The 13886-nt window shown below is 38.5% G+C and overlaps 1 protein-coding gene across 1 annotated transcript; it reads right to left on the bottom strand.

The window, feature by feature from the left end:
- Window positions 1-417: 417 nt before the first annotated feature.
- LOC139952950 (phosphatidate cytidylyltransferase 2-like) lies at window positions 418-13693 on the bottom strand. Its single transcript, XM_071952287.1, has 13 exons — window positions 13440-13693; window positions 12639-12754; window positions 11767-11863; window positions 11127-11306; window positions 10396-10456; window positions 9955-10013; window positions 9620-9758; window positions 9076-9176; window positions 8792-8839; window positions 8135-8239; window positions 7704-7838; window positions 6970-7073; window positions 418-6113 (listed from the first exon to the last, which is right to left on the bottom strand). The coding sequence occupies exons 1-13, from the start codon at window positions 13584-13586 to the stop codon at window positions 5993-5995; spliced, it is 1413 nt and encodes a 470-aa protein (XP_071808388.1). The 5' UTR covers window positions 13587-13693; the 3' UTR covers window positions 418-5992.
- Between the last annotated feature and the right edge of the window lie 193 nt (window positions 13694-13886).

Here is a 13886-nt window from a genome sequence, read left to right as displayed (position 1 = left end):
GTATCGGAATGGTGCTTGGAGCCAAAATTGACGTCATGCTGACTTTCTTCATGTAACATCCCTCCACTTCCCATGCAAAGGCCCCCAACTTGAAAGCCTGGGGGTGCAAATTACAAACACTCAAGTTTTGTATCGCATTGTCTTCATTACCTTACATTTTTATAATGTGACACTCCATATCCAGCTCCAGCTACCACAGGGAAGTCATGCGCGATACGTGTTCCTTTGACTTCAGTGACGAGAGGGCGCTGTTTACAACCTATAATGCAATCGATGCCTTTCAAAGAAGTACCGAGACTATCTTAACACTGCCAGCAAATGTCTTTGAATACTAGCTGTACTTATGACCCTGTATAAGATAATATCTTTTAAAAAATAAAGACAAAATGTGACAAAAAGGAGTCCATACAACAGCAGTAATGTGAATTTAGCGTGAACTGCCTATTTTATTTCACATACATAAACTCTAAAAGTGAAATGACACTTGACATGTTACAACTTCTTCTTAAAATAAAACATTTACATGCGTTATTTGAATGCAATCTTGTACCCCGAATGTTTTTTCTGAAAATTTTCTGAAAATGGTAATTATTGGTGAAAAGTGAAAACCTGGGCCAGAGCTGCTCAACTGAAAATTTGCTCAATAGTTATTCTCAGATTCATCAAAATTATGTCAGGTTTTTGTATTTAAACCTAATTCACAAGCCCTCTTTTGGCGACACTATATTTGTTTACCTATAGCCTTCACCTGTAATTAGTTAAAACATCTTCTGGATAAAAATATCTATCTTAAGCAATGTGCTAAAAATAATGATGTTACATTAGATAGACTTTTGAACATTGCTTTTAATTATAATTATACTAAAATTAAAACAGTCTAGTAAACATCTTCATACACCAAATTTATTGAATAATATTTTGTTTTTAAAATAATAGTCGGACATGTAAACAAAGCAACACCGTGCATACTTCACGAGATGATCTAACGCCATCTTGGTCATATCTCCTGACCCATTCCCAAAGGACATTTACTCAAAGCATAACAGGGACCAGACTATTGTCAATGGTTAAATAAAAATTCCAGGGCCCAATTTCACAATGCGTGTAAGCACAAATATAGGCTTATACTCTAGCACAGAAATGTGTTGTTTAACAGAAACAGGTTACCAGCCAAAATTACATTAAGTTTACATTGTTGTGACTGGTACCCCACTCGATAAGTCTGTTTGTTTAGATGGTCTTCCCATCAAGGGAACTCGGCAAACTCCCACAAGGGGATATAAACACCAAGCTGGCAACAACCAATCTCTCTCATACAAACATTGGTTTAACGTCTAGGATTATTAGTTGCACAAATCAAGAAGTTGTGGTTCAGTAACCAGCCGATGGTACTTATTCTAGTCATTGATCGACATTATCACTCCCTGGCCATGGCCAAGATCTGTCTGTCTGTCTTATGATCTTCCCATCAAGGGAACTTGACAAACTCCCACAAGGGGGATATAAACACCAAGTTGGCAACAGCGAATCTCTCTCATACAAACATTGGTTTAACTTCTATGATTATGAATTGCACAAATCAAGAAATTGTGATTCAGTAACTAGATGACAATATTTATTCTATTGTTTGTGCTAAGCAAAGATATTTTCCTGCAGTATTTATGCTAAACAGCTTTATGAGATAGGGCCCTAGTCCTTTTTCCAAACCTCGGCTTGGACTTTGTCACCAAGTTTGGAGCTGTGTACATTTTGTCGGTTTTCAAACACCAAATGGAGTCCCTGAGACAGAGTCTAAGTCAAGGTTTGGAGAAAGGCCCCATTCCTGGGTGAAATCATTGACCTTTAAAGGCAGTGGACACTATTGGTAATTACTCAAAATAATTATTGGCATAAAACCTTTCTTGGTGACGAGTAATGGGGAGAGGTTGATGGTAAAAACACTGTGAGAAACAGCTCCCTCTGAAGTGCCTTAAAACTGATAGTTTTCGAGATAGAAGTAATTTTCCACGAATTTGATTTTGAGACCTCAGGTTTAGAACTTGAGGTCTCGGAATCAACCACCTAAACGCCCGCAACTTCGTGTGACAAGGGTGTTTTTTTCTTTCATTGTTATCTCGCAACTTCGATGACCGATTGAGCTCAAATTTTCACAGGTTTGTTATTTTATGTATATGTTGAGATACACCAAATGTGAAGGCTAGTCTTTGACAATTACCAATAGTGTCCACTGTCTTTAAGTAATCAACACAAGGTTCAGATTTCAGAGTGTAATTCTTATTCCCAAATTAAATATGTACAGCAACAATTTAGGCATTTTAAATCCACTTTATAAGAATGCTGGGTATCAAATTCAATGAAAAACTAAAAAATATTTCAAAAATGCAAAAGAGGGAAATCTGCTCAGAACTTTTTTTCATCAGATACAATTTTTAAATAACAGCAACAACACCAACCCCTTGTGACACTGCCTCCTCCTGCATTCTTACTGCTTGACCTACATTTCATAGAACTGCTACTTTTCAAGCCAAAATTTTACTTAACAATTTCCTGCTTAGCCAAACTAAGCAGGAAACCAGTGAAGAACAGTTTGAGTAATAAAGTATTTTCACTGGTAACCTTGTCCTGGTAAGCCGTTGTTTTGTGGTAAGCTACTTTTTAGCTTAATTTTCAGATGTACATGTATTGCATTAGATAGGTGGGAGGTTGGGGGTATGTTCAGTACTGACAGCTAATCACCTAGTCTTGGTACAAGGTGCTCCTTGTTTAACTTTCACGCACAGCGCAACCAACTCACCAATAGTGCCCGCTACCACCCAGCAAGAAATGGTCCAAGATGTTTCTCTTGGTGGTATCTCTACTAATGGTTCGAGTGCTATACCATAGGTTTGTGGCGGACGCTACTGTGCGAGTTGAATGAGCGGATGCGTGCAAGGTAAACAAGAAACGTCTTGCAGCAAGACTTTAAATCACCAAGATCTCTTAACAATCAATTGTTACAATTGCACACTATTCTGCAGGATTTATCATGTCTTCCCTCACTGCAGGATTGCTCCACACTTTGATGCACTTTAATTCTGTTAGTAAGTTAAATAGTATCCTTTAACAATTTTGGTTTTACGCATAAATATCCTTTTAATACCCGATTTATTCTAAGAAAAGATTTGGTCAATGAGAAAGAAATGAGCTGAATAAGTACAATGCCCAGGAGGTGCAGTGCATACTTCTGCTTTACTTTTTTTTTTCCCGATCATCTCATCGGGGCTGGTCTAAGTGCAAGACCTTGTTATTCACGACCACTCAACTATATCATGATCCTGATCCACTTTTCCTCACCCCACACATTACTATAGAACGATAGCAGGCAAACTTCAAGATCACCACACTCAAAATATTCTTGCTGGCTGGACTGCAGCTTACAGAAACGCCCTCTAACGGTGGAATACTTGCACAAGTTTAGCGTTGAGTGTACAGGGGCGGATTTCACAAAGGTAGTCCTAACTTAGGACTAGTCCTAGGCAATGCTAAGAGATAGGACCAGTCCTAAGTTAGGATGAGTTACTGGTCCTAACTTAGGACCAGTCCTATCTACTAGCATTGCCTAGGACTAGTCCTAAATTAGGACTACCTTTGTGAAATCCACCCCTGGGCCTATGGTATTGCCATAGAGGTTTTATCAACTCAACATGAACGTCTTGCACCAAGACTACATAAGGACATGTTATTTGCTTCAATTCTGAAAGGCAAGGTGATATGAATTGCGTCTCATTGGATTTACTCACTAATAACAGTAGTAATCATACTTAAGCTATGGTAAACCGTTGTACAGTTTAAATCTAAGCGCAGACTCCACACTGTCTATCTAGTTTGGTTCCCTAAATAATCAAGGTAATACCAGTGCCAAAACCTCAATACAGAAAAAGGGGCCAGCCTCTCTTTCTACAAGTCTAGCATTGGTCCCCAAATAGAACATCCATAATACATATTAATTGACATTTTGTTTCCTGAAACCTGACCTACTTATGGATTTAGAGTGATTAACAATGCCTATTAAGCCAGGGGTCAATTTCACAAAGATAGTCATAACTTAGAACTAGTCTTAAGAATATTTAGGGTCTTAACTCTTTGTGACATCCACCTCTGGTTTATTAGATTACAGTATCTTTCAGTGCGTCAGTAAGAGGACAAATAGTCATAATAATCATTTATAACCAGATTTGTATAGCGCCATTCCAGCTAGATCACGGCGCTCAATATAGTGAGTCGTCATGAATAATTAAATTACTAGGCTCTACTGGCGCTCAATATAGTGAGTCTTCATGAATAACTAAATTACTAGGCCCTACCGGAACATGATGGCACCATCAAATGCTGAAAACTGATGTGGCTACAAACTAACCTTTAGCCTCTGGGGACCTGAGCCCAATTTCATTACTCTGCTAACCGTAAGCAAAGAATCAACGCTTATGTCCTTGGCTTTTCAGAAAGTGTTATTCACGGGTTAGCAGGGAAGTTTTACTTGTGAATGTGGGCATGCCTACTCTGCGTTACTCTGCATTCTTCGTTACACAGCTAACGCAGAAACTCCCCACTTACTCAGTAAGTACAGAATGATGATTGTAAGGGCGAGGCAGTGTTTCCTCAAAAGCAAATCTGTGAGGGAAGTTTCTGTTTCTAATGGAACATTTGAAGGAGCGTCAAGACAATGACTAAGAAGTTCACTCCGCGCTAATGTGCAGCATAATCTAGGCTTAAACCTCTGTAATACAACAACTGTCTGATATAATGACGGAACTATTGCACACTCATAAAACCAATATTCAATAATAATAATAATAATACAGATAATATTTTATCAAGTGGTCACCTAAAATACATAAATAGTTTTAACATAAATGTACTTACATCCAAATTAATTTTTAAAAAGTGATCACTTTTAATGTTAAAATACTAAAATGATAAAGCTATCATAATAAGTGGTAATTAATTTTGACTAAGGCTCGTGTGGCAAACGTCACCGATAGTGTTTTTATTAGCCGCATTTAAAGACACACCATTCAGCTACGAAACACAAACAACTGATTATGAGGACCGCTAAAAGGTCCCGAGGTTTAATTGATGAAACACTGATCAAACCACAATTCTAGGAAATGTAAAAAATCCTTTAGATCTTGAATGAATGAAAATGAACTTTAATCAAAAACATTTTGAGAGCATGTTTAACATTACATGTAGCTACCTTATTTTAAAAACTTTATTAGCTTTTTCCAAAAATATTACATAATATAATTTTTGGTCAAGGTTTTTTTTTTCATTTTAACTTAAGTGAACGGCGACACAGTTCCAGTTCTTAATTTAACAGTTCTTTAAACATTTGTGTTGAAACACTGCAACAAACTCGAATGAACATTTCTGTTTCCGCACTACACATGCTTGCGCTTAGAACTTCTGGGTTATAAATATCTTCCCTTCCTAACTCAGCACCACTATATACATGTATTAGTCTTGATTACAAGACTTTCATTTCATTTCATTCGATTGGAGCTCCCCTACCTGTAAATCAATGAATGAGGCCCTCTATGCGTTGACCCAAATGTTGTGCAGAATGCCAACAGAGGGCAGTACAACAGCAGTGTATATCAAGCAAGGTGAGTGAGTCTACGTTTAAACCAACAAGTTAGTCTACGTCGTGTATCTCTAACATAGCTTTCACAAACGCTTTACTCTTATCAGGGAAAATCTAGGAACAGGTTGGTGACATCTAAGATAGATTTTTAACATTGTATCTTTTAAGACTACTTCGTCTACATACAGACTGGTGGACAAAGTATCAGGTATTACATTATTTAGCACAAGCAAGTGTTTAAGGGTGGTAGTAAGTACATGGCATTCCTCACCCTGTATGTTAACGTATTGCGAATGAACAAGATCTGGTACCTGTACTTCCTGCTGACTCTATACCTTGATCTCTGCAGTGATGTATGGGTTTTGGCGCTCACATGTCGGGTAGCAGGCCAGTCTTATTGAGATGATCTGTGAGCTGTTTGTACACTAACAATTGGTCCTCCGCCTCCAACTGGAAAATTTGCTGCACCAGTTTCTGGTAATGGGAAGATCTGGAGCCAAAAAGGAAATTATGTTAACCCTACATTTTGTTTTTTGTTACCCATATACACTGATGTGTGTTAACACTGTATACTCAGTACCTTTGCAATTCTAGAGCAGTGTCAAACCAACTCCACCACCGAGATTGCCCAGTGGCTAGAGGCAGTGAGAATCCTATGTTTACCCTCTCGCTACCAAACTGTTTAAATTTTTAAACCAACCACTGGTTACTGCACTGTCTGACTGGTCATGCGTGAGGCACGTTATCTTACACAACAGCAGACATGTGGTCAGAGGACAACTCTATTTCCACCTGACAAAGACTCCAGGGGTGGATTTCACAAAGGTAGTCCGAACTTTAGGACCGTAGGCAATGCTAGGAGATAGAACCAGTCCTAAGTTAGGATGAGTTACTGGTCCTATCTCTTAGCATTGCCTAGGACTAGTCCTAAGTTAGGACTACCTTTGTGAAATGAACCCCAGGCTCTCTTGTACCCACTTGATTGTTTTAATCCTATATAAATATTAGATACACGCTCCACTGGTATTTATCTGTGTTGTTACCAACCTGTGACCTCTGACACTCCAAATGGTATGGCGTGCCAAGTAGTAAAAATATTAAAAGGCACACAAATGTTCATGTCACCACAAAACTAACCTGTGACAATTTCATTTCAAAAGCGGGCGCGTTTTATTTTTTAGATATTCCCGAAAAAAACCAGCAATTATGTCCTTGCAGGAAGAATAATCTTTTAATATCTGACTTTTATTGCATGTTTCTTTATAATGTTGCCTATATTATATCAGCATTTTGTTGACAAAAACCAACCTTTGACCCTACTTTGAAAGACAGAAACATTGACTTACTTGAGGAAGGTGTGTAGGTACACATACAAGAAGGATGCCATGAGAAATTGACAGTCAAAACGGTCCATGATTCCTCCATGCCCTGGGATCACATCACCAAAGTCCTTCAAATATACAACCAAAATAAAGCACTTAGTTTGTCACCATTTCCAACAAAGCAGAACTTTCTGCAGATTCGGGGAGATTTAGCCGCTCTGTACTATACACACAGCATTAAGGCATGTAAAACTTAAGTGGGTCAAATCCTCTGGCAGGCAACCAACAGGTTCTGAAGGTCCAAATCTGGCATGATTCACCTGGCTCAAATAAGCCCTTTTCACACTGTGTCTGATCTCCATGGAACACAGCTCTTCTGGGGAGGCCCCGGAATTCGTTTGGCCCCACAGTAACCTCGGCGCACTCTCACATTGTCCCCGCCTAGGTCCCTCTTCAACTGGGTTCCGGCGGCACTTTTCAAGAATACCCTAGGGTTTTATCGCTTACTCCCTGTGCCCCTTAGGTGCCATTTTAGGCAGATATGTGCGCTTTATAAATCTGTAATTATTATTATTATATTATTTATTACTCCAGAGCAGGGCTGGCTATTCCCCGGGGCATGCCCATGGTAGGTCAGGGGTAGAGCAATCCAAGTGTGAAAGGGCTGGCCATTATTCCCCAGGGGCCAACCAGAGTAATGTGAAAAGGGCTAGAGTATGATGTCAGATGTTTGGACTTCTGCACGTCTTGTAACCTACCTTGATCTTGAAGGCTCTCTTGAATCCGCTTGCAAAGAATCCTCCAAAAGGACTGACCAGTGACGCAAAGAGGCCAATCATAGCCGCATGTAAGTAAGCCGGCAGGGTGGTAAACGTCTCCCAATGGATGCCAATCTGAAATATATAGAGATTCAATGAAAGTGAGAGAGTAAGGCAGTACCGAATTTTGGAAACCTCTTTGGGGCCAACTTCAAAACGAGCCAAGATTGATCGTAACTGCAAATAAATTGGGATGTCACTATACAAATCTCTTAAGGAATACTTGCGATTAATTTTATTGCATAGTGAAATCAGCCCCTGGGTTTGATAAACATAAGAACTGCATATTATTGTTATTATGTAAAAATGCAAGGAAGTAACCAAACAAACGAACAACAACAAAATCAACAAGTTTAGAAGTTAAGCCTTACCTGGCCTAGAGCTGCCTGAACAACCATGGGTACGTTGAACTCTTTTGGTTGGTACGTACTAGAAGGTTCACATTCCATCACAAACACACCTCGTTCCTCGTTAAACTGCAAAAAAAATTCATCATCAACCCCCCTCAATTGTTGATTGTTTATTGTTAGTTATTTAGTTTTGTTGTTGTTGGTACTAATATCACCAATCAGTGTTAGGTCATTTTACTTTAAATATTATTCTACAACTTAAGCGTCATTAATTAGTGTTTTGCTAAGCAAAAATGAGCAGAAAGTCAGTCACAAACAGTACACTGTATTGTATTGTGGCCGATAACCTTTTTCTACAAAGCATAATTTTTTTGACTTTAGCTAGTTTTTGTCTTATAGCAACTCTATGCATCTGGTCCCGTTAAGACAAGTGCCTTAAGATGGCGGTAGACAAAGCGCTACATACAAACTGTGTTTTATTATTGTTTAAATTGAACTAAGAGGGATTTGCAGTAAAACCAAGTAAAAACCTCTTTTGAGTAGTGTTAATTCTGAAAATAACCGGTGGTTAACGCCTCAACGTTTCAATCAGTATGCTCTGATCGGAAGACTGCAAACCTCTTTTAGTTTTACTTCAACCATGCAAAGTTTCAAATCCTACAGATTAATTGTACTCACCTCAGGTGGACAAATGAAGAATTCATATCTCTTCAAGAGACTGGCAAGCTGAGGAAACAGAGAGAAACAACAATTAATATTTCCTAATGCTTCTATTTTCTGTATTCCTTTAACTCCAAATTGGTAAGACACTGCTCTAGAATTGCAAAGCTCGTAGGTTTGAATTACCTGATATACCCATGATTTTGTTCACAGAGCTCGGGTAAGTACCGAGTATAAAGTGCTAACACACATCGGTGTATATGGGTAAAAATAAAAAAATAATATAAAATCGACAAACTTACAAATACGATGAAGATGACAGTGGAGAAGCAAGCTCCGATGAACCCTTCCCAGGTCTTCTTGGGAGAGAGTTTGATCAGAGACGTCCGCCCAAAGAAGAATCCTGTACGGAAGAAAAGAAAAAAAGCAATCAATCAATCAATCACTCAAAAGTCATTTACAAGGTGCCGCCAAGTGGGGGTTGGGTGTACACTTTAGGGTTTGGGATAAAAAAAAGAGTAATGAATTCTGAAATGTTTTGTTGGGGTGGGTTTTAAATTCTTTCTCAGATGAAAATTTGCATCGGGGATAAAAAATATTATTTTTTGTTGTTTACCCATATACACCGATGTGTGTTGGCACTCTATACTCTGTGCTTACCGGGGCAATCTCAGTGGTCTAGTTGGTAAGACACTGCTCTAGAATTGCAAAGGTCATGGGTTCAAATTCCACCCGAGTAATATCCCTGTAATTTTTTTCACTGAGCTCGGGTAAGCACTGAGTATACAGTGCTTACACACACATCTTTGTATTTGGGTAAAACCAACAAATTTAAATCCTTCTTACCAAACATGTATGCCATGATGTCGTTACAGATGACCGCAGTCGTGGAGAGCAAGAACCAAATCAAACCCTCGAACATACTCTGCACGATCAGGTTAGACTGTGTGACCACAATCAGCAGAGCTATGTGCGTCCATCCAAACTACGAACAAGGAAATCAAAGAGATTTAAGTTGGGAAGGGTTAACAAAATTGAGGGAAAAAAGAGAACAAAGGTTATTTTTGTTGCTAGTTTGCTTCAGTCTCGTTGCACATAAAATGCTGAGCAGGACTATATATTTCTGTATTCCTATTGCGCTTGTGGGATCACTAATAAAATGCAAACCCTTCATGACTTACCAGCGTGAATTGCACAAGATATTGTGACTTCCTAAGGGACAGTACAAACATGATGAAACCTGGAAAACAAAAGCAAATATCACAATTAAAAACACACTAAACTTAACAAACAATAATCCACAATAAATTGTTTGTATAGGTATGAGGTTCAAGGGGAATGTTACTACCCTAACATCTAAAGGGAATTTCCGTTTCGGATATTTGTTTTTTCTTTCTACAGGGGCATTCCATGGGAGAGAAGGAAAAGGAGTTTGTTAAACTCGCTGGCTATCGTTACTAAGAGTTAATAATAAATAAGACTTATAAAGTGCATTTTACAAAGAAACATTGCGCTGGTATAAAGGAAGCTACGAAAAAGTAGATGCGCTTTTAATTTACTCTTGAATGTCTGGAATGAGTTGGGTACGGTGATCTATAACAATTAAAAAACATTTCACTTACCAAACATGTACAGCCAGAACGCAATGAAGCGATAGTAGTCAATGAATGGCTGCAAAAACTCCTGTAAAATGAAAAACAGAAATAAAGTTCAGTTTGCTAAGTCTTTGTGTCACACTTGCAATAAGTTAGTGTGAATGGCACATAAAAGAAACCGTCTTTCCTCAAAGCAACACTAGCTCAATACATTTCTAATGGGATTCTAGATAACTATTGGAGCAAGTTTGTAAGAAGGGAGTGTGGTTTACTTTGGGATTCTATCACACTTTGGCCAGGAAACTATGCTTCCGTCATGCATTATCGCAAATAATTCCATGTATCATTGCGAACTGCATCAGAGTTGGCTCATAAATTGTTCAGTGACTGGCAAACAGGACCAGTAAGCTTTTTTTTACTGTCATTTGGCCAGTTAACCACTGTTACGGGACAACACTGCAGCATTGTCCTTTATGTGAATTACTTGGTGTGTATTTTCATCCTAAAACGTATCGCGCATACACGTGCGCATACACATACGCATTATGCACCAAATAATGATAACAGGGGCTTCTTATGATGGACACATGGTTTTCCAAAGAGAATACGGCAGTACACAATTTGTTCCTTGCACCTGCCTGAATTTTGCACCCGTAGATTTTAACCACGGTATGATGGAGGACGGATTGAGGTGGATGATGGAGTAGGTTGGAGGAGAAATTATTCAAAGGGATTTAAAGTTGGATAAAAACACCCACCAGATCCCTATGGAGAACTATCCCAAAGTAGTCCTTCATGCTCTGGCCATACACAAAGTAATTGGCCGAGAGAAGAAAGTACCAGCTGAGGGTGCGGAACCAGGGAAGATCCTGGGAGCGATAGACTGCATGCCCGATGGTGATGATCTCGTGAAAGCACATCATCTCTATTAAGAGCACCTGTGTCCCGCAGCAAGAAGTAAAACAAAAAACAATCGACAAGAACAATCAGTATCACTCCATCTGGTCATTAGAGATAACATCTTACAATAATAATAGTGGCTTCTTATATATAGCGCTCATATCCATCACTCAGTGAGGCTCAAGACGCTTCAACATTCAGCAATTTCCTCCGAGGTATTGTGTAGCTTGAGGTAATGAGAACAATTCCTCTGGTCAGTGCCCCTGGTCTTCTGGTCTTGGCCTTGGTGCCCCTCCAAAAGTTTCCCATAGACTCTACGATTTGCCACTGGAAGCCCCCTCTGCAAAATGAAATAGCTTGCCCTCAAAATTCAAATCTGAATTGGCCCTTTAGCCAAACATCTTTCTCATGAAGTATCCTGACTAGTTTATCAATTTTTACCTACGTGTACCACACTCATTTTAACTACTAAGAAGCATTTTTTAGGCATTAACTTACCAGACAAGTCAGTGCGACCGGGCCCACATATATGATTAACGAAAACGCCATGACCATAATGATGGAGAAACCGCCACGGATAAACCAATTCTGCCATCTGAAACGGGAATAACAATAGTACTAAATAAAAATTTGAAATATATTGTAGTACATCACCATTTGAAGAAGCGCACAAAACATGGGACTAAATTTTATCGCGATCTGAACTTCTTTGCTAAGGAAAACATTTGTGTTAAATTGATGGGTAAGTATATTTTGATACTCAAGTTCAGAATTGTATTACTAGACTCAAAGTCAACATTTGAATATAGTTGCTTTCTGTTAAAGACACTGGAAACTATTGGTAATTGTCAAAGTCTTCTCACTTGGTGTGTCTCAACATTATGCATATAATAACAAACCTGTGAAAATTTGAGCTGAAAATGATCGTCAAAGTTGCAAGATAATAATGAAAGAAAAAACCCCTTGTCACACGAAGTTATGTGCTTTCAGATGCTTGATTTTGAGACCTGAAATTCTAAATCTGAGGTCTCAAAATGAAATTCGTGGAAAATTACAGTTCTCAAAACTACGTTACATCAGAGGGAGCCGTTTCTCACAATTTTTATATTATCAACAGCTCTCCACATCTCGTTACCAAGTCAGGTTTTATGCTAATAATTATTTTGAGTGATTACCAATAGTGTCCACTGCCATACTGGTATTATTATTCAATTGAAAAACACAAAGATTGCCGGATTTGTTATTTTTTTTTGTTAGGTTATGAGTGTACTGGACCGAGGCTGAAACCACTGGCCTCAGTCCAGTGTCAATATCGAGTCTTGGGTTCTTCTTGTGACAGGATTATTGTTCAGGGAGTGTGCGATCCTTACCGCGGGGATAATCCCTTAAGGATAGTCGGTACTGTATCTTTCTGCGGAGCGATGGGAGGATCTGCAATCTGTGGGTGACCAATCTCTTCAGGTGGAGTGCATCCAGAGGCGGGTTTCTGAATATTAAAGTAAACGACAAGGGGTGAGAAACTTCTCCACTTTCATGGTAGAGGACTCGATTGAAAAATGAGTCAGAACTAAATTTTACCTCATAATGATAATAATAACAATAACAGAGTCATAAGTACTAGGATAAACAATAACATTCTTTTAAACAGATTAAATAGTTTGGTTTTAATGTTCTTGAGATGTTCTTTCAAACTCAAAGAATCTTTGGCAATTGGCATCTTTCTTCAAAATCTAAATTCAGCCTTTCTTTTAGTTACAATGTCCTCAATGTGATTTTGAATAAACCTTCAAAATTAAAGTAAGCATGAAATTGAGGAATGAACTATGAATGAGTGAATAAAAATTTCCTTATTAATATTATTTACTAATTAATGTTATTAATAGTATATAGAAAGGTTTGCGGTAACATCATGTGATGACTATCTTATTAAAATATTAAAATATTATAATTATTATATTTATATATTTCAATTTCAAAAACATCTTTTTTAATTTATGCACCAGAAATATTGAACATTCACAACAGACCACCACATTATAATAATGCAATAATATTATTCTCATCTCCATAATAAACGAATCCCCACTCCATCGTCATGTCATGTCTTTGATTTGCTTGGTGTGAAAGCTCTACTCTATTTGTTTATCATCCCACCCAACGTCTTTACATACCTCTCCTGATTCTGCCACAGGCTTCATCTCCTCAGCAGCCGATGATTGCGGGTCTTTTTTCTCTTCGGCTACAACTGCCGTCTTATTTTCCCCCTCGTTTGCCGCTTTTTCTCCACCCAGGCCTTCCCGATGCCGTAACTCACTCATTGTGGCTCAATTCCTAAACCCTAATAGAGGATCCTTTCGTCTCAAAAACGCTTTCTGCCGTACAAAAACAGCTATTTTAAGCGACGTTTCTTCGACGCATCCATCGGTCGTCACAGGTCAACAAAAATTAATGAAAATAACGATATAGTTTCCAGACGTCATTAGAGTTTGTGTGGGTGTTTACTGTTATTTTTTTTTCTGCATTGATCTCCACTAATATTGAGCTGCCTTGTTCCAGCGGTCAACCCTGCACGTACGTGATACAACGTATGGAGTCGATGTTTTCTTTTAAATGAGAGC

Source organism: Asterias amurensis, chromosome 21 (genome assembly GCF_032118995.1).
Source record: "Asterias amurensis chromosome 21, ASM3211899v1".
Lineage (NCBI taxonomy): Eukaryota > Metazoa > Echinodermata > Asteroidea > Forcipulatida > Asteriidae > Asterias > Asterias amurensis.
The sequence above is the reverse complement of the archived record's forward strand: the minus strand, read 5'-3'. Positions and strand labels throughout refer to the sequence as shown.

What these genes read in the sequence shown, in the direction of transcription:
- LOC139952950 (XM_071952287.1), bottom strand. Translation starts at nt 13,586, where the DNA reads ATGAGTGAGTTACGGCATCGGGAAGGCCTGGGTGGAGAAAAAGCGGCA. An exon ending in CGGTCGCACTGACTTGTCTG is followed by an intron (nt 11,307 to 11,766) that starts GTAAGTTAATGC and finishes TGCGGGACACAG; the next exon opens with GTGCTCTTAATAGAGATGAT. An exon ending in ATCTTGTGCAATTCACGCTG is followed by an intron (nt 9,759 to 9,954) that starts GTAAGTCATGAA and finishes CCTTGTTCGTAG; the next exon opens with TTTGGATGGACGCACATAGC.